Genomic DNA, 21,976 nt, shown 5'->3' with positions numbered 1-21,976 from the left:
AAAATGTTCTCTCATTTTCTACTTATCTGTCAAAATGTAAAAGCCAAAATAGATATCTATGGTTTTTATTTAGTACTTCCATTTTACTTTTCCCTCTTTTTTTTTTTTTTTTTTTTTTTTTTTTTTTTTTTTTTTTTTTTTTTTTTTTTTTTTTTTTTCCTAACCTCAGGGAATGAAACAAATTTCCTTACAATGCAGTCTACTGGAAATCCACAAAACCAAAAGGAATTATTTTTAGCAGGTGAGGGAAATATGGATGGGTGTCTAGCAGTCACCTTTTATTTTGCTTTGTTTACTTCATACAAGTCTTTAAATAAGAACTCTAAAGAAGGAATGGTCTACTGAATCAGAAAAAAAATATCCAGTTTTCCAGCACCTTTGTACCCATTCTGACTTGATGCATATCCAATTTTCATAATCATAGGTTGTCCTAGGGTGACTTTATGATGCTTGCATCCCCAGCTGTCTGTTGTGTTTATGCTGGATTTTAAGTTCTACACCTTTAGGACTGGTTCTAAGAGCAAAGGGTGGGAGAAGAAGTGTGTGGTTTGTTTGCAGAAACTGCACTCACTCTGCATTCCCTCTCACTGACTGTGTGGTCTGCAGCATGGACAGTGGGAGAGAACTCGGATTTTAGTTAGCTTTTAGTTAGCTGAGGCAGAGAAGTTCCCCAGACTGTGGCTTTTCTTTTTCTTGGAACTGCTCAGCCTGCTCTGGACTGAAAACCCAGCAGAGCACTGGGAGCTCACACCTGTGTCCCACCAGGGCTGGGATGTGGCATTTTCCAGTGCAGGAGGGACTGATAAGAGACTGAGTGAACCAAGCTACACCCCACTACAAGGACTTTCTGAATTTGCCATCTCTTCAGAACAGCAAGAGGTTTTATTGTTTAATATTATTCATTTTTAATGCTTGTGAATACTTTGCTTGTTAAATAAACATTTTTTTTCCACTTTTCTCCAGAGAAATCTTTTCCTGAACCAGTTGGGAGAGGGGCTGTCTGAATCTGCTTTCTAGAGGGACCCCTTTCGAAGTTTCCTCCCAAATTTGCCCCAAACCAGGACATAGTTGAATGTTGAGAATTTCTTCAAAAGACCCTAAGGCAAGGCTGCCTGTTAGCAAGGATTTCTTTAGTCACCAGAGAGACCCATGCATAAGGAAGGGTAAACACTGCTTCTGCTCCTTTCCAGTGGTTCTGGTGGATATCAGTGAATATCAGTCTAGTTGTCCTTTCTAGTTCCTGCATGAACTGCCCGGACATTGCAGTTTTATAAACTATATATCCAATATTCAAATTTAAATATCTAAAGCTTCCCTGTCTACCTTCTCACCAATCCTTTTTTTCTCCCTCATTTTTCATTTACAAGAGGAAAAACCATTCGAGAGCAACAGCCTGGGGCTTGCAGAGCCACAGTTGTTCTTTGCACCTGGAATCTCAGAACTTCTCTCCCTGACACTTTTTTCCCATCCATATGCATACAGAGCCAGTACTCAGCAGCGGAGTTAAAAAGAAATACCAAGGAGAAAAGGAAGGTGGATGACAGCCATAACTCTACTGCACAGCAGTGCTGCAAGCCTGATGTACACCTTCTCAGAGAGACTCTCAAACTCATGGTGGGCCAGGGGTTACTTTTGCCCAAGAAAATTTTTACTTTTTATTTGATGTCCAGTGTGGGAGTCATAAAAAGTTTGCAATGTTTTACTAGCCCACAGAGCAGCCCACATTCCCATTATCCTGCAGTAATTTAATCTTCTGGAGAGTGCAGGTACTGAGAATTGGGGAAGGTACTCTGGATGTTATTTACCGAGGAGACGGACTCACAGTCCTGAAATTACTTCCCTCAGACAATGACTCTGAGATGCATTAAACTCTCATCTAGTGGCAGTTACTATGAATTGAGGCTGATGTGAAATGTGAATGGCCCACTGCCATGCTGTGACAGCACTGAGGGGATTTCAGCCATGCCACTGCCAACACCTCCCACGTCCAACTCCAACAGTCCTAACTGTCACCACAAGCATGTCTTTGACTCCTTCCAGGAGAAAGGTGATGTCAGCACTTGCCTTCTCGACGCTGCTCATGGCCTGGAAATAGATGTTGTAGCCTTTCCGAGGAGCCAGTGGCGGGTTCCAGAAGCCTTGGTACGTCCTGTTGTCACCCACAGTAAAGGGGGCTGGCTCTGGCAGGTTTCCTGGGGGCAGCTGAGCAGCAAAGTAATATGGTGACCCTCCACTAAGAGCAGTCTGATAGGTGACAGGGATTTGGTAGCACTCCATGGCACCAGTTTCTCGCTTTGTTCGGTGCGGGTGCAGCTCTTCAACAACAATCTGGTAGGCACTGGTGAGACAGAGGAAAAAAGGACAAGACAGGAGATGGATGCAGAGAAGAAGCAAAGGCTGGAAATACAGCAAAGCTAATTATTTCAGCTGTTGGAAAGAAGCAGCATCCATTTTTTTAAATGAAAAACAACAATACAAATCCATACATGACCTCTTATCATTACTTTCTTTTAAACCTTTTCTCTTTTGAAGAAACACAGGAACAACTGTGTTAAACTACAACAGATTAAACTCTTGGCTGATCAGAAGCAATCTGAAGTTAGCATTTTCCTTTGAAGCAGTATTAGAGAAAGTTGAGCTTCAAGACCCAACATAATGACTGCCTCCAGGCTGTGCTTGAAGCACCAATTTGCAGTTGTCATATCATTAGAGACAATGTGCTGACAGGCCTCTCCACCTCTTGACCTTGCTGTGGCTTCTATCTTGTCTCAGAGCTATGCAGATCTAAAGTACAAGTGACATGCTGTAATACAAGCACAGATGGACAGAAATCTGCCCATTCCACTGAAATAGACTGCCTCATTCCTTTACGGTTGTCAATGATAAAATGTTATGAATTGCTGAAGCAGAGAGTATTCAGCCCATCAAAACACCATCTCAACCTCCCAATACCTCTGTTAAAACGGATTATGGCTTGGTCACTTTTCAAAATCACCTGCTCAAAATAGAACAGGTAATTATAATTCTTCTTTCTCCTTTAGGGGAACTACCTAACTGCAGGAGGTTACCAGCTCATTATCAGCTTCTTCTGCTTTTCAGAAGTACACAGTGAGAGCAGAAGGCAATCCTTCATTTTATAAGAAAAAAAAAAGAGGTTTAGGGATTTTAAGGCATGCAGACAAGAAACCTGAAGCTTTTGAAATAAACTGGCAGACTTGTCTGTCTTGGGTTTGTTATAAAGCTTTCTAAACCTAAAAGGTAAAATTGAACCAAGTGCTTGAAGTGTCACTGCATTGCTGCAAGGACTCTGAAAGCAAAGACAGTCCTCTTCCTTTCAAAACTTATGGGGCAGCATTAAATTATTTTGTCAATTTTCTCTGGTACTGCTGCTCAGAAAACCCAATAACTGCAGTGGCAGAGATAAAGTACAATACTGGAGAATGGAAGAAAGAGGTGAAGAAATAAAATAGGAAATTAGTTTCACGTCTTTCTTAGGGTGAAAGAAAATGTTAGCATCCCCTTTTCCTAGCATGTAAAAATTAAGCAGGAATGCCTCTTTCTTCAATTTCAATGTGCCAAAGAAGAATCTTCAAAGTCATGTCAGTTTTGAAAATCCAGGTTGAAAAAAGAATGTAAAAAGAAAAAAAATCTAGACCAGGGGATATCTATTTCTCATAAACTGACCATGAACTGAGCTCAGTTATACATCACCTTCTGCGGTAAATTGTATGTATTAACCATCTCCAGTTAATGGAGACCATACCAACAAATCACTTGCACAAAACTCCTGTATATCCAGCATATTTCTTTATGCTTCAAAATAAATGTACTAGCAAAAAATCCTAAAAGTATTGGTATTTTAAAAACTTAACAGAATGAAAAATATTTCTTAAAAATCTATTTATAAAGTCCCAAGGTAAGAAATGACTACTGGCATTCATTCCCTCCCTGACCTGGCCCCGGACCCAGGCAGGGTAAAAACAGTTTCAGAATTGGGCAGACAACCAACCAGAGAGCACTGGGACACAGACACCATGTCTCTGCTGCCTGAATTCTGCAGTCGTCTCTCATCAGCTGCCAGTGGTCTGGGACAGACACAAATTCTGCTTTTAGAAGTGACAGAAGAGCAGGAAACTTGTCTGTGACACCCTGGGAGCTTCAAAGGAGAAAGCCAGCAGGGACAGAGGAAGGACATTGCAATGCCTGCACGTGACAGAGGCAACAGTCCTCTGGAACAGCCTGGTTTGTCACATAGCTCTGAAAATGAGACACACCACAGTTACCAAATCAATCCCTCTTTCCCCCTCCATTTTACAGAATAAGGGATAAATGGGGTATCTCCATTTTAAGGCATATGTCCTCTTTAATGGTCAAGTCTCTTTGGAGACCAAAACAAAAAATCAAAGATGAAGGACATGAGAATCAAACTGGATAAAAGCTTCTTTTTATAGCTTTTTTAAAAAGAACCTGTAATTTTTGAGTGGGATATAAAAGGTATGGCAAAATTTTAAGCATGAGACCACAATAAAATGTAAAGGTTCTGAAAAACTTTCAAATAAATTAATTTATATAAAATATATTCCAAAAATGCTTTTTGGAACACCACATATGAAAAGCTACAATATGTCGAAAATAAGACATAGATACACATATTACAGTAATCTACACTTACACAGTAGAAAAAATAGCAAATGACAAACTGTTTTAAGTCTTAAACAAAGCTTTAGTTTTAATTTTTTAAAAAAATGTACTTTCACAAAGTATATTTATATAAAAGATTTGCCTATTCTTTTTAGATAGGTGATCTGGCACTATTTTTCATGCAGCATTATAGGCTAACAAGACATGGAGGAATACAGTCATTTACCTCTGGGGCCTTTGTGATACCATCTGTTTAAACCTATTCACTAAACACTGCAGTGGCTCCAGAGCAGCACTGTTATTCTATGTGCACATAACAATGTTCAGAAAGGACACCCTGCTGTAATGTGACAAAACAAGTCAAAGCTAAATTTGCAACTTGAAAAGTGGGGTGCTCACTGGCTGCAAATGTGTTTTGATATCAGGTATTAGTGAAAATTTAACTATGTACTCTGCTTATCTTTGTGTCTTTACATGTAACTAATCCTAGCTTCAATTATCTTAGGTATTCTATACTATTTTTCTGTTCTGGTGAGAATTCAGTTATTGAGAGAGCTTTTTTGTGACAGAAGCTGAGGGAATTCCTACCAGTAGCATATTTTCCTGGTCTCTCCATACAGCAAAGAGGGATTAAAAAAGAAGGATTACAAAGATTTCCATACAGCAAAGAAGGATTAATAAAGAGAGAGGAGTGGAAAGCTTAGATGACAATATTCTTTCTTCTTGATGACTAAAATAAATTCTGAGCTATTCTGAACAGTAATAAAAATTTCAGAACCTGCTACATAAGTCATCAGGATCATAAATGCCAAACAGTTGTTTGAGACAGACTGGTAAGCAGAGAAATTTTGAAGATACAGCAGCTGAAGAGCTCCTCAGCTGAAATTTTCCATGAAAAAATTATTTCTTGTGACAAAACTTATTTTGCTTTTTTTTGTTGTTGTTGCTGTTGTTAACTTAGGAAAATCTGTACAGTACCTCACTACTGACCAAGACAATTGCAAAGAGGTGAAGGATGTCTCTGACAACAGATCTTCCTTTTTATCCCTCCCTAAAAATTCAGGCTCCCAAAGTGATATGGCAGTGGCGAATATTGTTCATACTTCAGCCCTATTCTGACTAGACTTTAAATACATGCTAGACATTTCTTCCTATGTGTGTGGAGAAGATACATCTTCCTCTCCTTTGACAAGCACCAGACTGACTGACGAGCCCATTTCAGCCCCAGCTCTTTGAATTCTAATTGAAAATGATTGTTTTAGTTGCTCCCTGCCATGGTCCCCTTAATTAACCTTGCTGCAAAATGAAAACAAACTATTTCTTCATAAGGAAATACAAGAAAAGCACTTTAACCATCAAATAAATTTAATCATTAAAAATTTACTCTGATTCTGATGTACACTCTTTGTAATCCTCCTTTGAAGTAGAATTTGAAAACAAAAGATTGTTTTTCTGGTACTCAGTTAGGAATCTTCAGAAAAACTACAGCAACAAATCACATCTTCAAATGAATCACCAAAACACCATTGATTCTACTGACTGGAATTTCATCCACAAGATTGATGGTGAAACAATACATACTTCAAAATGAGCCTGAGCCATCCAGCTTTGTCTCCCTTTGCATTTCTAGTTTGTAATTTTGTTTTAAAACTCCAGAAGGCCATAAAGACTGAAAGGGATTGCACAATAAAACCTGACAGTGAAGGTATACTAGAGTCATGTTTAAACTGTGATGGCTAGAGCAGCCAGCAGTGCCTTAAGGTAATATTGCACATAGATTATACTTAAGATAAGGAACATTTGTTTGCTGAAGGGCTGTGCTGGTGGGGAGGCTGTGATGGAAATCTGATCATAGCATAAGTCCATTTGTAAAAGCAAAAGAGTATCCTTTTTCCTTTTCAATTTTTTTTTTTTTTTTTTAACATGAACCTACTCATATTAAATGAAATTGCCATCTATAGCTCCAGAGATTACAGGACTGAGTAGAAACAAAACTTTTCAAAAAGCCTTCTGTATTCTTCAGGTGAGGCTAAAGAATGGCATCTGAATCTCCTCTACTCCATTACAGCTGTGGGCACAGGGATCCATTTCTTCCCCACCTACCTAGTAAAACTCATCATGGCAGTAAGCCAGCTTCTAGAGGAAACAAAACTGCAATGTGGATGGAGATAAGTTTCACTAAAATATATCATAAAGTTTAGCAAAATGCATTGAATCAATCCAGAATTTCAGTGTGCTACATTTATCTCCCTATTAAGAAGCTGCTGAAAAGTACCTGACGGCAATATGCATAACTTCAGAAAAGGCAATAGCATCATGTCTGCATTCCCCTGGAGAATTCTTCTCATTCAAGTAAGGAATAAAACACCTGGTTGATTTTAAGAATAAAGCCCAAGTCTCCAGTTACAGTAAAGGACTTATTTCCTTGGCCTCTTGATGTTAGAAACTTGATGTTAAGTTTTAGAAATTAATCAGGTGGAGAGAGAAGACAACAGAAAGGAAGAAAGAAGTATGCTTTTTTGAGAACACAGTCAAAGAACAGTTATTAATACTCTATGAAACTATCACTATTAAACTGTCTATTAACATTTAGTGCATTGATCCTGTTTGCCATCTTCATAGGCCACAGTAACAAGCTCACGCCATTGAACTGAGGATGCCGTGAGGAAAACTGACAGAATAAATGTGAGTTTGTGTGCTGCAGGTTTACTCTGCAGCAAGTACAGAGCAGAGAAACCAGAACTTCTTGAGCTAGGTTGAGTAATTTTTTAGCCCCATGAGTAATTCTCTAGCCACATCCCATTATGCTACCAGCTCACAAAAGAACCACCCCTCCAGGAGAGAAAGCCAGGATTGACCCCCTGAAGTCATGTGGTGGGATTGAAGGTGGGAGCCTGCTGCCGTCAGCACAAGAGTGCCCTGGAGCAGCTGCTGTAAAGAAGATGTGCACCACCACCATCAGCAGATCCCAGTGGTGTCTAGCAGGCATGCTCTGGGCAAGAACTTGCCTCAGCTCCCTCAGGTGGCCAGACACAAGACTGAAAGGATGTGGCATGGATTACATGAGAGACAGATATCACATTTCCCAAACAAGGACAGCTTTCATTAGGGCCAGCAGCAGGACACTTGGGAAGTCTTTAAAAGTACCTACAAAAGCATACAGTGAAGTAAGTTTAAACATCTGCAGATTTGGAAGCATTTTCAGACCACAAGTCTGGTTTCCATGGTATTAATTAGAAAAAAAAAGATCTCTATTGTAAGAATCCAAGTCCTGTACTGAAAGCAGTCCTGTTCCCCAAAAATCCTAGGTTTGCCCCAGGGCAATTTCTCAGAAATGAATGATACGTGGGATTACAATTTTAAATATAACACATCAAAATCTCCCGTAAAGCGGATGAATCTGGATTACCTTCTACGACAGACTATAAATAAATAACTTGATAATATCAATCATAAGAGTGATTATACGACAAGCACATAAAAATGCATATAGGTATGTGACTCATCCCCCACAACATTCACGTAAAACATACATTCCTCTTAATGGAAATAGACTTAAGAAACAGTTAATTTTCCTCTGCTTTTAGGGCTTGGGCATGTGACTCGACATCAACTGAGCCTTGATAGCGGACTTAATGTAACACAGAATGAAATGCATTAGCCCACGTTTCTCTAAAATGTCACAAGGGTAATAGCATGAAAACCTGATGCTCAGCAGCTAATTAACCTCCAATTAGTCAACCCTGCCCCTGAATATTGCTGATGCAGCCACATCAGTAAAACACAAATGGAATCAAATAATATCATAAAATTTTTACACTAACAAGTAGAAGTAAAGAGCAGGATGTGGACTAATCTTTGCAAACAAAATTAAATTATCTCTCAACAGAGAGCAGAAAGGGAAAGACCCCTCAAAGTTAACATAAATGAAACACTTTAATATGATTAGAGGACACGCCAAATAAAATTTAATAGCTTGCTACATGATTCCTAGTAAGAAGCACTCTCAGAAGAAAAAGGTCAAATAGTTTGTATTCATCACTATTATTCTCCCATTTCCCCATAGCTTACAATTTTGCAATCATACACATATGCTACAGAGTAGCTGACTTTGAAGCACTGGAGGAGTGTTATTTTCAAATCTACCTTCTGACAAACACCTTTCAGCTTCATATTTCACAGGCACTCTGAGAAAGTGAAATGAAATTATAATGGTTAGAAGGTGGTTCTGGAGACTTTATATCAAACAGGTCAGGTAGTTGAATGACTCAGGTCATGACTATCTTTTAAAAAATACCCTGCCAAACCCAGAACTTTTTTAATTACACATCTATTGGCAAGCTAGGTGTAGGTAAGAAAAAAATAGTGATGTTAAATGAATATCACTTAGAAATGGACAGCTCTATGCATGGTGCCACAACAAATATTCAACTAAAAAATTAACTCTTGATTTTTTAAAAATATATATATATATGTGTGTATGCATTTTTGTTTGTTTGTTTGTTTGTTTGTTTGTTTTACCTGATAGGTGCACCTTTGGCCTGTGCAGGTCTCAAGAGTACAGTTATTGTAGTAGCAGTTTCATTGAGAGATGCATCGACTCCTTCATAGTCTGGTAAAGTGGGAGCTGATTAATGTTGAGAGGGAAGGAAAAGAACAAGAAACAAATCAGTGAAAACATTTTGAATTTTTATGAGGTTGTGGCTGTTTGGAATACAGAACAAAGCCACAATCTTTATCAGCCATGTGAGTATTTTTAAACAGTTTTTCCAGTCAGGCACAATCTTTTACTATGGCATGAATGGGACTTAATGAACAAGTGATAACTCTATCCCTAACCACTTTCCATCAAATCATGACACCTCTCAACTTGAAACAGTTTTGTTCAAGAAGGACAGAAATGGAGGATGTGATTGACAAGAAACCCTAAACTACCAAAACCCCCCATATTTTGGCCTCAATTTTTTTAACCTGCAAATAATCACAGTCACCATGTCAAAGACCCAGCTTCTACCATCCTCCTCCAACAATTCAAGAACCTTTCATATTTCCTCTTGAACATCATGGGAAACAATGCTAATGCCAACCAGTGTGCAGGAAAATTGGACTTATATAAACATGCATCTGTGGACTAGAACTGGACTAGGCAATCTATTCCCATGCCCATTCCTATCAATGGATGGCCAAGCTGCTCATTAATCAGCTTCAAAACCACTATGAAAGAACAAAATCAAAGTCAAAACCAGAAGTAGTTCAAGAACTGATTCACTAATGGACTGTCAGACTGTCATGCCTTCATGGCAGCAATATTATATATGTTGTGGGTGGCATGGCTGGTGTTAGCCATTACTTCGACCATCCAGCTTTTATCTGCTGCCTGTTACAGTCCTCACTGGTAATACTGTTGTTGACTTCAGCCTTAGTGCAAGGAAAGAAACAGGATTTTCTGTGAATCAGAAAATAATAGATTCCTAATAATTACTAGTTTTTCATAAGTTTGAACGCTATCTGCATGTTTGTGTTTTTTGGGTTTTTTCTTTTTAGTATGTGGCTGTATCACTATAAAATCATTAATGAAGCCTGTATCTTTCAAAATGAACTTTCACAAGAAGATGTTTCCTAGCAGGACATCAATCATTTAAGTCATAATAATTTCACAATACTATATCAATAGATAGAAGAGCTCTGAAAGAGTAAAAGCCTTGCTTCATTAGTCCTGGATCCTAGATGAATAGAAAACCTGCTCTTATTTCAGGAAATAATATTTTATAGAATTAACGTTCATTTAATGTTAATTTTAAAATTACTGCTTACACCATGTTCTCTGGAATCACAGTAACCACTTGTAAGCTTAGTTAAAAGGAATAATTTCACCCCTCATTAAACTAAAGTTGTCATTTTCTGAAATATGCATTGCTCCGTATAAAGTACCAGTCATGCAGAGTAGAACTAGACAACAGTTCAGCATAAAGCAAGATAGAAAGAAGAACAGGCTGAAGTTCCAATACAATGGCTGTCATAGCCTGCCTTTGAGCTTTCCTAGCATTAACCATGTTTTGCCAACTAACAAGATACATACTATGTCAAGAAAGTTGTGCTGTACTGGATTCTGAACAAAATTACCAAAATTTCTGTGTGGAAAAAGAGGGCATGTCTGAAGAAGTCTGAATTCATTGTATTTAGTCCTAAATAATCCAAACACGTTGAGGTGTTTTTTTCTCAAAATACTGACCTATCAGACATGCTAGCAAGATATACACCTCTTTTCATTCCCTTCTACAAAGCAGTTAGAAGATAAGTATGCAGTACTACACCACCATCATATCTGAAAACTTATGAACTAGAATTTGTTGTGAAGAAACACAAGGACCCTTAAAATAACCTGAGTAAAATATCAGACTTCAAAACAATCTAATAGCTACATAAACAGAACTGAACACATAATCTGGGGGTTTTTGGTGTATTGGTTGGGTTGCTTTGAAGGGACACGGGCATGAGGAGTGCTAGTGCTTATATGCTGGGGTGGAATTCCACCAACTGTTCCAGTTAGCCATGACAACTACAGCATTTCATTTGCTACATAGCTCAAGGAGCTCTGCTTTGAATTTTCTCACATTTTGATTAGTATATGTATTTTCATGTACTGTGAGGAGACTGTGAATGGTTTCCCACAGAAATCACAGGTGCATTCCATTACATTATTAACTTCTCTTTACAGGACAATCTGAGTTTTATTATGACAGATAATGAGGAAAATAGCCTGCTTTGTGCTGTTTAAATTGTAAATGACTAACTTCTTTGATCTCTGCCAAGCTCTGAAGTCACTATGTCACAAAATCAAGTTTCTCTTAAGATAGCACTGACTTATCTTCCACTATCAACTGCATAAGCCACTATCGTATTTTTTGAGAATAACATTGAAATTTAAGAAAATAAAAATACCAAAGTATTTCATTTGACATTACTGTCTTCTAGAGTTTACAGTGCATTATTAAGATAAATAATATCAACATTGGTGCACTGCAATAAATTAATAAAGGCACAAGGAAGCAGACCTATATGAATCTGGCAAAAGAAATTCACACATTGTCCCAATTGCCCTGACCCTGTTACAGCTGTGTGCTGCTAAGTGTTGTCACCTTCAGTAAGTCAGTAATTTTCTGCACCTGACTTTAGTAACATGCAAAACTGATGCAGTTCTTGGTGACCTATGGAGTGTTGAAAGGCCTAATTAGTTAAGATTTACACAGCACTGCAAAATCTGTGGATGAAAGTACTAGATTACACAGAAAAGAGTTCACAACTACAGCTGAAGATGCAAGGATGTATCCCCAAACTTATGCTACCATGTGGTGAATGTGAACACCCAGAAACATTTTTAGTAACATAATTTCCTAACATGGTAGGATTTTTTCTGGGGGTTTTCTTAAGCATTTCACAATTTCTCAGGTCATACAAAAATATTCAAAAGACACTTCCCCCCTCCCCTTCCCTGTTTATTCTTTTTGCTGTTGTTTGCTTTTACCCGAGATGTTGGTTGTTACATTGATTGTAGTTGCTGGTCCAAACCCTTTGATGGTGCTTGCACGTATGAAGAACTGGTAAGTAGTGCCAGGGTGTAGGTGAGAGAAGACGTGGTGTGTGCTGTTCCACAGCTTGGATACTGTTTGTGGAGGTCCTGCCACCGGAACTGCGGGATCAAATGACTGTATGCTGCTATAGCTGACCTGGGGAAACAATTATATTTGCAACAACTCTTAAAGGTTTTGGCATAAGGGATTTAGGTTAGCTTGGCTGGAAAGTCAACAAAAGACACATGCTCATCTAGCTATCCTTCTATCTTGGGGATACTACAGAATCAGGTTGGACAAGATCCTTAAGATCATTGATTCCAAACATTAACCCAACAATGCCAAGTCCAGCACTAAACTAATAAGGTTTTCATGTGTACTATTGAAGAGCTGGCCTTATTTGAAAGGCTATGCAGGCACCCTTCATCATTACTGTTGAATGACAGACTCCCTTACTGGTTATAAAATCACCATCAAACACTTAGAGCTTCACAATTTGCTTTCTCTGTAGCTGCTCTCTCAGAGCTAAGGTCACTGTTCCTGTTAATCCACTGCCTTTTGCATCTGTTTCAAATTAAAAGCTAAGGAAGCATTTATCTGCTTTAATCCCATTCATCAACTGCTTTTACATAGTTTATGTATGGAAAATTTCACTGTTACCTTCCACTGACGGGAAGTGAGCGAATGGCTGAGTGGGGTTGAGCTGCCCACCTGGTTTAACCCACAGTATTTAGTGAATTTTGTCTGCATTAAATAAATAGACAGATGATAGATAGAGAGATAGAGAGATAGATTGATTTTTAAGGGGTTTTGTTTGGTTTGTTGGTTTGCCTTCCTACAATTCACAAACACACAAAGTTATATCTTTAAAAAGAGGAGTTCCTTTAAAAGAGGAGTGCTGTAAAATGTGGTGTTTGTTGCTCAAATCAGGTTGTGTTACCTACTAACCTCCTGTGGAAGTCCCCAGGTAGCTCATAAATTAAATACACTTTAAATAGAATTTATATGGAGGTTTTCGGTTTTCTTAAAGGGTGATTTCTAAAAATCTAACAAAACTAAAAAAACATTGCTCCAAATTTAATAACCATCTTATTTTTCATGTATCCTTCTCTTCCAATCAGGAAAATTTTGCAGATCCTGGCTGTCATGGCTTTGGAACAGTGTATAGTAACAATAAAAGATTTTTAAGGCACTTGGCAGGGATGGACAGTCATATGCACCATAATTACAAATTCTGAGTATCTAATCACTACAGAAAATTGTGTATTCAGTAAATGAAAGGAGCATATCATTGAATAGCCGCGTACAGAGCATAAACAACCACTATCAGCCACCTCTCTTGATGTACCTCCCTAGCCCCATCCCATGCTTGTTAGATGTTTAATGATTACCTCATACTGAGTAATGATGCCATTTGGATCCACAGGTTCCTTCCAGTTGAGGAAGATCTTATCTTCAAAAGGAGTTCCTTTCACGGATTTGGCAGGTATTGGACCTGGCACTACAAACAAAATGGAAGTTTTAAAAATAGGAAATTCAGGAGACAGAAAAACTCAAGAGATGAGAGAACATCCTATTAAAACCAAAAGTGAGCATGGGTCTATTTTTATAAAAAGTCATTTGCATGCAAAAGGCAATGGTAGAATGTGTGAAAAAGCACTTCAAAGTGTGTTTTGTCATTTGCAGTGCAGAGAGAGCATGAAGTTGAAACATTAACGTTATCCCCACATACGGTTTTCAAAACTCCATGCAAAGTCAAATTGTCTCGTAGTATAGCCAGGGGAAACAGTTCAAGCTAGATTATAACTTCAGGAAACATCACTGAACTCTGTAACAAGCGTATCTTAGGACTACATGGTTCTAAAATTCTTTCAAAAGGAAAAAACCAAAGGCAAGGACGAGATTCTGTTTTACAGTTTCTTCCAAAGGAGAAATATTCTAACAAAATAGTTCTCAATCACATCTTCTTACTATTTGTTGTTTTAAAAGAAATCCTCTTTTAAAAGAGAGGGCTGAACATGGGAAAACACACCAGCTCAGCTGCCATTTATTTCAGTGTTTGACCTCCTCATGTGCACAAGGATCAAGACTGCTCACTTCAAATCTTTCCAATAAGAGATGTTTTCAAAGCTTTGAACTGAACAACACTAAGATGACCCTACTTCTTATTTTAAACTGAACCAATATCTCTGGTGTAATAGCAAGTTTGAAATGTCACCTCAGGCCTCTTTGACCAAGTGATTCACAGCACCTGGTAATCCCATCAACACGAGGCAGAAGCATTTAGCTATCTCCCATTACAGCTTACAAGATATTTTTGCCTACACATACAATTCTTTTTATCAGAGCAGCTCACCTAGATTTGGACACACACATGCTGAAAGAAGACGAACATAGTGACCACCTGGAGAAACTCTGAACCCAATGAAACATCTTCCCCCCTCAAAGAGACAAGGTTGTTCAAATTTAGTCTTCTGATCTAAAATGTTATTTCTATTTAATATATTGACATATATTTCTGTCTCCTTCTACTAAGACTATTTTGTTCAATGCAACTTTCAGTGAACCTTATGCATGACACTCCTTGGATATTCATTATCAAAGCAGACTGAAGTTTTACAAAGAGAAAAATAAATGAAAATCTAATGGATCAAAGGAAGGACCAGGTGCTGTGTTAGCAGCAGAAAAGAGTGAGTGGTCTCTCCCATCAGTGAAATTTATTTCAGGCTAAGTGCAAACTATAAATGATGATCTAACTCTTGGTCCAAACAACATAACTTGGCACATTATAAATTCAAGTAGTCAAAAAAGCCCAGAAGTAAATAGGTGAGAGCTTTGCAGAATGTGTTCATCCCACTGTCATAAGAAGGCTTAGGAGAAGTTAACTAAAATCACAGGCTGGTGCTTCTCTTCAGTGTCCCAGGACAGAGCAGGCAGTGGATGAAGGCTGACATGCAGTGACAGCCCCTCTGTGCTGTTTGTGTTATTGAGAGACTTCCTGCAGGCAACATTTCATTTTTCATGGGAATGCCCTACAGTATTCCTTACATCTCAAAAGAAATATGAATGTACCCTGATGCACATGACATTTTCCTTGGGAGATGCATGCACGATTTTTTGCGTGTGCATGTACAGAACACATGTACACACCAGGGTATGTACACAGGTATGAAATTTGATATTAAACCACATCAAAGTATGTGAGGTAAAAAGAAAACAGACATGATTGCTCAAAAGCATGCAAAATACTTTTTCTGTGGTGCTTTAAAAAATAATTTTTTCATATTCAGTTGAAACTGGGTGCAGGACTCTACATTTGACAGTTGCATAAATCCTCCTACACCTTTGGTTTAAACGTCAAGGTGGGAGAAGCCTCTAGGCTCATCTCATTCCATGACTCTTTTCTTCTTGTGCAATACAGAATTTGATGCTTAAGGCAGCAGTAGCAATGTTAAAGTGACTGAAATTACATGATCCCACTTAGTTTCATGCTTCTCTTCCCCCTGGCATGGGAAGGGAACAAGAACAGAAGCTAGCACAGCAATGAGGAGCTTGCTTGGAATCTCAATTTAAAAAGGTCAGAAAGAAAAAGAGCAAGCATCTAGAGAAAGAGAGCAGTGATTCCCAAAAACCTCATCCACCCCCACAAATTCACAAAAATGAATGTTGGGATTAATTTAAATAATTTGAGAACTCAAGTGGAATTAAAACAAAGAAACAAATATAAGTTCAGGTGTCCAGAAAAAGGAATATAAATTAATATTAGTTTGAAGGACACATTTTGATGGCGTGGTTGTTTTTCCCTTTTCCAACTCGGCCACAGTAAAAATGTCTTTTAATCTCACTGTTTAACAAAAGGGTAAAGGGAGTGAGAAAGGAGGAAAGCTGGAGTAAGAGAATTTGCTTAAAGAACAGAATACCTTCAGGTTAGTCAAAATATTTCCTTAGCATCCTCATTTGTTCTTTTATGTCTTTCTTATTAGGTCAGTATTTGTTGCAAACAGAAATTTTAGAAAGGCCAAAATTAGTAAAAAATCCCTAAACAAGCAAAAAAACCCACCAACAAAAGAAGAACAGCAAGGTAACCTGTTGGCAACACTACCCTGAAGACTCAAACTGCATTTCTCCATGTAGGCAGCCATTGCTGTCTATTCCCTGCCGCTCCCAGCAAGACTCTAATGACTTCAGAAACATCTTAAACTTCACCTTTCCAAAACAGCGTTAAAAGCCTTCCCTTTTGTACTGGATTGACCTTGGCTGGATGCCAAGTGTCCACCAATCTGCTCCCTTTCCCAGTAGGGCAGAGGAGAGAAAATAAGATGGTAACAATTAGTGGGCTGAGATAAGGCAGATTACTAAAGAGGGAAAAAAAAAATCTCAAAAAGCAAAAGTTTGCATGTGCATAAGCAAATGAGAAAATTTAATCTCTACTTCTCATCAGTGAGCAGCGTTCAGCCACTTCTCAGGAAGCAGGGCTTCAGCATGTGCAGTGCTTGCTCCAGAAGGCAAAAATTTTAAAAATAAAGAATTCCCTCCCATTTCTCCTCCCTTCTTTAGCTTTTACATCTGAGCTGACCTCACCTGGCATGGAAGAGCCCTTTGGTTACCTTGGCTCAGCTGTGTCCCTCCCCAGGCTGATGCCCACTCCCAGCCTCTTGCTGCGGGGCAATGTTGAGAGACAGCAGTGATGCAGTGCCAGCCCTGCCCAGCAGTAGCCAGAACACCAGTGGCCATCAGCACCTCTCTGGGCACCAATGCAAAACACAGCACTGTGAGGGCTGCTCAGGGAAAATGAGCTCCATCTCAGCCAGATCCAATACACCTTTGTATGATATTTAACAAGGACTTGGGTCAAAACTAGCCGGGTAAATGTCATCTTTGTGTTGATAACAGCTTTCAGAAAACTCCTCACAAACATCAGGAAAGGCTTTCTTCAGGCTTGTGCGAGCATTTCCAGAAGCTCCATCACTCACCGCAGCACATTTTGCTGACTTCTCCCATTCTTTTCCTCTCACTTAACTCAAAAACACACAAGACTATTACAAGTGTGTTAAGGTGAAGTATGTTATATAACATAATCATCTGAATAATTCAAAAAGTATAAGTATCTGCTAGAGGAGTAGAACTCAGACCTTTTGGCCTCTGCATCCACTCTTGAAAAAGATTCTGGTCTGCTGACCTTGTGAAGTGTGACCCTACCATCTCTCAGTGACAACAACAGTAAACACACTTTCTTCCCCATGCACTATTCTATGCTAAACTTCCAACAAGTCAGGATTTACATTTATCTGAAGAAGTGAAATAATTTAGGTGGGTTTAACTATATGGGTATCAGAAGAGATTTTGAACTGAAGAAAAAAAAAAAAAAAAAAAAAAAATCCCAAACCAAACACCAAAACCAAACCCAAAAAACTAAAACAAACAAACAAAAAATAAAAAGTATACAAACATAAAATTCATATATATATAAAAGATAAATTCAAAGAGAATCTCAGCAAGGTTTTACAGTGCAAAAAACACAAGCTCTTCTTTCATGATTTACATGCATCTCCAGAGCTCTTTTAATAAAACTATATATTCATATAGTGAATAGTTGATAATGTTTTCTTCTATATGCATGTTGGATGATGGACTTTATAAATACTATGCATAATGAAAGTACAAACCATCAATCTGACATCACACCAATTCATTTTAAACCAATATATTTGCATTAAATTTTGTCACAGCCCCAAATAAATTGTTATTCACAAATAGTGTCACTTAAATGTTGGTCTACACAGACTTAACAGGAAATTTATAGTACTATACATTACTTCTGGAAAAACAATGTATTAACTGACACCAACCACTATAAAAATGAATTTATATTGCTTCAGTTTTGCTGCTACAAAATAATGAAAGTGCATGTAAAGAGAGTATTTTTATTATTATTATACACCATGAAAGCCATGCACAGCATTACTATGCTCTGTGGTAAAAGTTATGTGCAAAAATATGTAGGGTTATATTGGGAAAAATTCCTTTGTTGTAATCAAAAAGGGCACCATATCAGCAGCAAACTTACAGCCTTTCTCTCAAAGTAGATGCTCATTTTCAGGAGATGGTGATAGTTGATCTCTCCTACTGTTCAAATGTTACCAGAAACTAAAATGGTCCCCCTTTCTATTGGCTTTTTCTGAGGGGTTTGCCATTTTTACTTTACACTTTACTAGAGGTGGAGACTAAGTTTTAAATAGAAGCAAATTTTATGTATTAAAAAGGAAAAACAAAACCAGAACTGGTCTTTACCATAAGAGAATTCGCAGAAAACATGGTGACAAAAATTACTTCTTTGGACACCTCTTGAGTTGGACTACTTGCAGTAAAGAACAAAATACTATTGAATGTTATGGGAAAAAAAAACAAAAACAAAAACAAAAACAAAAACAAAAAAACAAAAAACAAAACAAAAAACAAACAAACAAACAAACAAAAAAACCACAAAAAAAAAAAACACAAAAAAAAAAAACCCAAAAAACCCCCCACAAAAAACCAAAAAAACACCCTGATTTTATATTGACAGTGGTGTACATGCTCCACTTGACATTTCTTTTCCAGCTCCAGTGTCATTGTTTAACCCCAGCCAGCAACTAAGCTCCACCTAGCCAGTTGCTCATTCTTCCCTCAGCTGGACGGGGCAGAAAAAAAATGAAGAAAATAAGAACAGCAATGATAAAAGAATTAGAATATATGTAACAAGTTCTGTGCATTGCAGTTGCTCACCACTCAGAGACTGATGCCCAGCTGTTTTCCCAGCTGTGAACCCTGGCCAGGTTTCTCTCCAGTTTATAAACTGAGCACAATGTTCCATGGTATGGAATGTCTCTTTGCCTGCTTAGGTCAATGTGCTGGCTGCATCCCCTCCCAACCTCTTGTGCCCCTTTAGCCCTCTCACTGGCAGGACATGAGAAACTGAAAAGCCCTCAACTCAGTATAAATACTACTTAGGAACAACTAAAATATCAGTATTTTATCAGCATCATTCTCATCCTAAATCCAAACCTCAGAACTGTACCAGCTACTAGGAAGAAAATTAACTCTATCCCAGCTGAAGTCAGGACACACATTTAGACAGTATGCAAAGCATTTCACTCCTTCTTTTTTTTTTTTTTTGTCCTCTAATTATAACATTTCCTCTTCCTCTGCTATTCCCCTGAGTGGCAAGCCTGCTGGAGTTTTTCCATGAGCATGAGTAATGATTGGACAGTTGGTGTCTTAACCCTGCATCATAGCTCTCAATATCTCTGCATGGAGCAGAATGAGCCACAGCCTCTGAAAGATCAGGGGACCTCATTTGTGTCCAATGAGCACATGCTTTGCCCCAGACGAAAGGTCTCTTATACTTTAAGCCCCCCAAATGGATACTTCTATTCCAAGTGATCCTTTTCAATTAGTTGTTTGCCCACTGTTAGATGACACACTCCCTTACAGGTTATAAAATCACCATCAAACACTTTGAGCTTCACAATTTGCTTTCTCTGTAGCTGCTCTCTCAGGGCTAGTGTCACTACTCCTGTTAATCCACTGCCTTTTGCATCTGTTTCCAATTAAAAATTAAGGAAGCATTTATCTCCTCTAATCCCATTCATCCACTGCTTTTACAAAGGGTCCCTCTGAGTTGGCAGCACTCTGGTCAACAGGCAGCTCCAAGAACATGTGCACGCTGCTGATTCTTGCTAAGTGATAAATTCACTGCTGGTTCTTGTACTTTGTCTCAAAGTGCCAAACATTGTCTTTGCCCAGCACATATGCAGCCCCAGGTTGCATGAGCCTTCCTCTACTTCCTTTATCAAATTCTTCTAACAGTGTCCACCTTCTGTACAAGCCAGGAAAAGCAGTGAGTCCCTGTCATAGCACAGATAATGCTAAGTGCCTGTGTACTCAGAAGAGCTTTCTTCCAAACCTAAGTAGCTGCATGGTTTCCCCCCAAAGAGAAAGATGTGTTTCACTTTTAAAACACGCACAAATTTCCCTGTGTTCATCATCTTTTCGTAAAACTTGTTTGACACTGTCTCATTCAGGTTTTAGGTTTTTTTTCACATAGACTACAACTTCCTGGAAGTACTAAAACATACTTTAAAGAGAAATTCCATCTTCCCACATTAAATAGAAATATTGAAACTATCAAGTATTCAGCTCTAGCTCTGGTCAAAAGAAAGACTGTTTTCAGATTGTCGTGGTATTCCTGGGCTTTGCTATCTTGCAGATATTGAATTACAAGCTACTAACATTTTTCTCATTTGTCAGCCATAGCTCCAAAGATCTGAAGCACAGCTTTTGAATCTTACCTCATTCTTCTACTAATTGTTTCTTGAGTTTATTCTGTTCCAGGTATCATATGCAACTTAGTTACCACTCAGCATTCTGACAGATCTGACAATTTCTGAAAGACACCCCCCACCCCCAGCCCAGCTCTACAGCCTTACATAAATGTGAGCCTTTGTGAAAGACAGCCAGAAATCCTTCCTGTCTCACAGAAGAGCATCATAAAAGTCCAAAGTCCTCTGCTTTTAGGAAATCCTAGAAGTTCAGAAAAGTGTAAAGATCCTGGCAGAAGGGAGGAATTGACATGAAAGATGGAGTGAGATGAAGGGAAAGGTTAAAATGTAACAACAACAGCTGAAGAGACAAATGGGACAGCTTGGAAGCATGGGGAAGTATGAAGAAAAACAGAAAATGAGGGCAAAATGGTAGAGGGGAAGAGAAAAAGGAAAACATAGCATAGGCACCTCTAACTCCAAGAGTCTATGAAGCTTTTGCTTGCTTAGAAGTACCTTGTGTAAAAAAAATCACCTTTGGAAAGAATCCCACACTACAGAAAAGCTAGCAGAAATTTAATTATCAGTTATCATCTGGAGTTTTTGAAGTTTCTATTTATGAAAAGTATACAACATAAATGCACGGTTTCAGATAATCATGTAATCAGGGGCTATTTCTAACTAATGTTATTTGCAAAAATGCAGAACACTCTATTTTTTCTATATTCCTTCTCCAAAATGCATCACTGATAATGCCTTCATGATGTAATTAAAATTATGGTTGCTCTACAAAACCTGCAAAAACCATGAAGACAATGCAGCTTCATCTGGCCACATGGGAAACATAGGGCATAGAATCACACACATAATTGGACCTCTCATCTTCTTAGTCCAAGTCCTGCTTTACTCTTCAAACTGTCCTTGGAAATAGTTTCAGATACTTGATCACTCAGACTGGAACTAAATTAGCATTGTACACAAAAGCAGTCAGCTACAGGATTCAGTTTACTATTGCTATGAGAGCTCAAGGAAAGACCCAGGTGTGAACCTCTCAGTATTGTACATAGTCTGCAAGCACCGAACGTCGAAGTCATGACACAACGGACAAAGGCTTTCAATCAATCAGTAACACAAAATTAAAATCCTGATAGCTTCATGGAGTATAGCTCACAGGAGGCTATTTTCAGGTCACAAACACCTGCACATCTAAATATAAAAAGTATATTAAATACTTTTTATAAAGTATATTAAAAACCTTTTAAAAAGTATTTGTCCCTCTGTGAAAACAACATCTGCTTCAAATGGTTTACCCTGGCAACTTCTCTTCACTGGGTGAGGCTTCTTCTACACTACATTCACTGCTTGTGACACCAAAGCCACTGACAGCCCACTAATGTGTTAGCTTGAGACCAAAACCTGCCTTATGTGCACTATCTTCTAAGAAAAATCCACAACAAAACTGGG

The 21,976-nt window shown here is 38.3% G+C and overlaps 1 protein-coding gene and 1 long non-coding RNA gene across 7 annotated transcripts in view; one reads left to right on the top strand and one right to left on the bottom strand.

Moving 5' to 3' along the window:
- The window catches only part of PTPRK (protein tyrosine phosphatase receptor type K), a gene marked incomplete at its 5' end in the record, with an annotated part of 380,851 nt that overhangs the window by 68,464 nt on the left and 290,411 nt on the right, over positions 1-21,976 (bottom strand). For all 6 annotated transcript variants that reach the window (XM_083857316.1, XM_083857317.1, XM_083857318.1 and 3 more), the window contains 4 exons: positions 2,065-2,338; positions 9,163-9,268; positions 12,167-12,368; positions 13,604-13,713. In XM_083857316.1, coding sequence (XP_083713442.1) covers positions 2,065-2,338; positions 9,163-9,268; positions 12,167-12,368; positions 13,604-13,713 — 692 coding nt within the window. The remainder of the gene's footprint in view (positions 1-2,064; positions 2,339-9,162; positions 9,269-12,166; positions 12,369-13,603; positions 13,714-21,976) is intronic.
- The window catches only part of LOC310907266, a 371,251-nt gene that overhangs the window by 304,114 nt on the left and 45,161 nt on the right, over positions 1-21,976 (top strand). The gene's annotated exons all lie outside the window — the stretch shown is intronic.

Source organism: Zosterops lateralis (assembly GCF_965231275.1).
Source record: "Zosterops lateralis genome assembly, chromosome: 3".
Taxonomy (NCBI): Eukaryota; Metazoa; Chordata; class Aves; order Passeriformes; family Zosteropidae; genus Zosterops; species Zosterops lateralis.
This window is presented reverse-complemented; position numbering and strand designations above follow the sequence as displayed.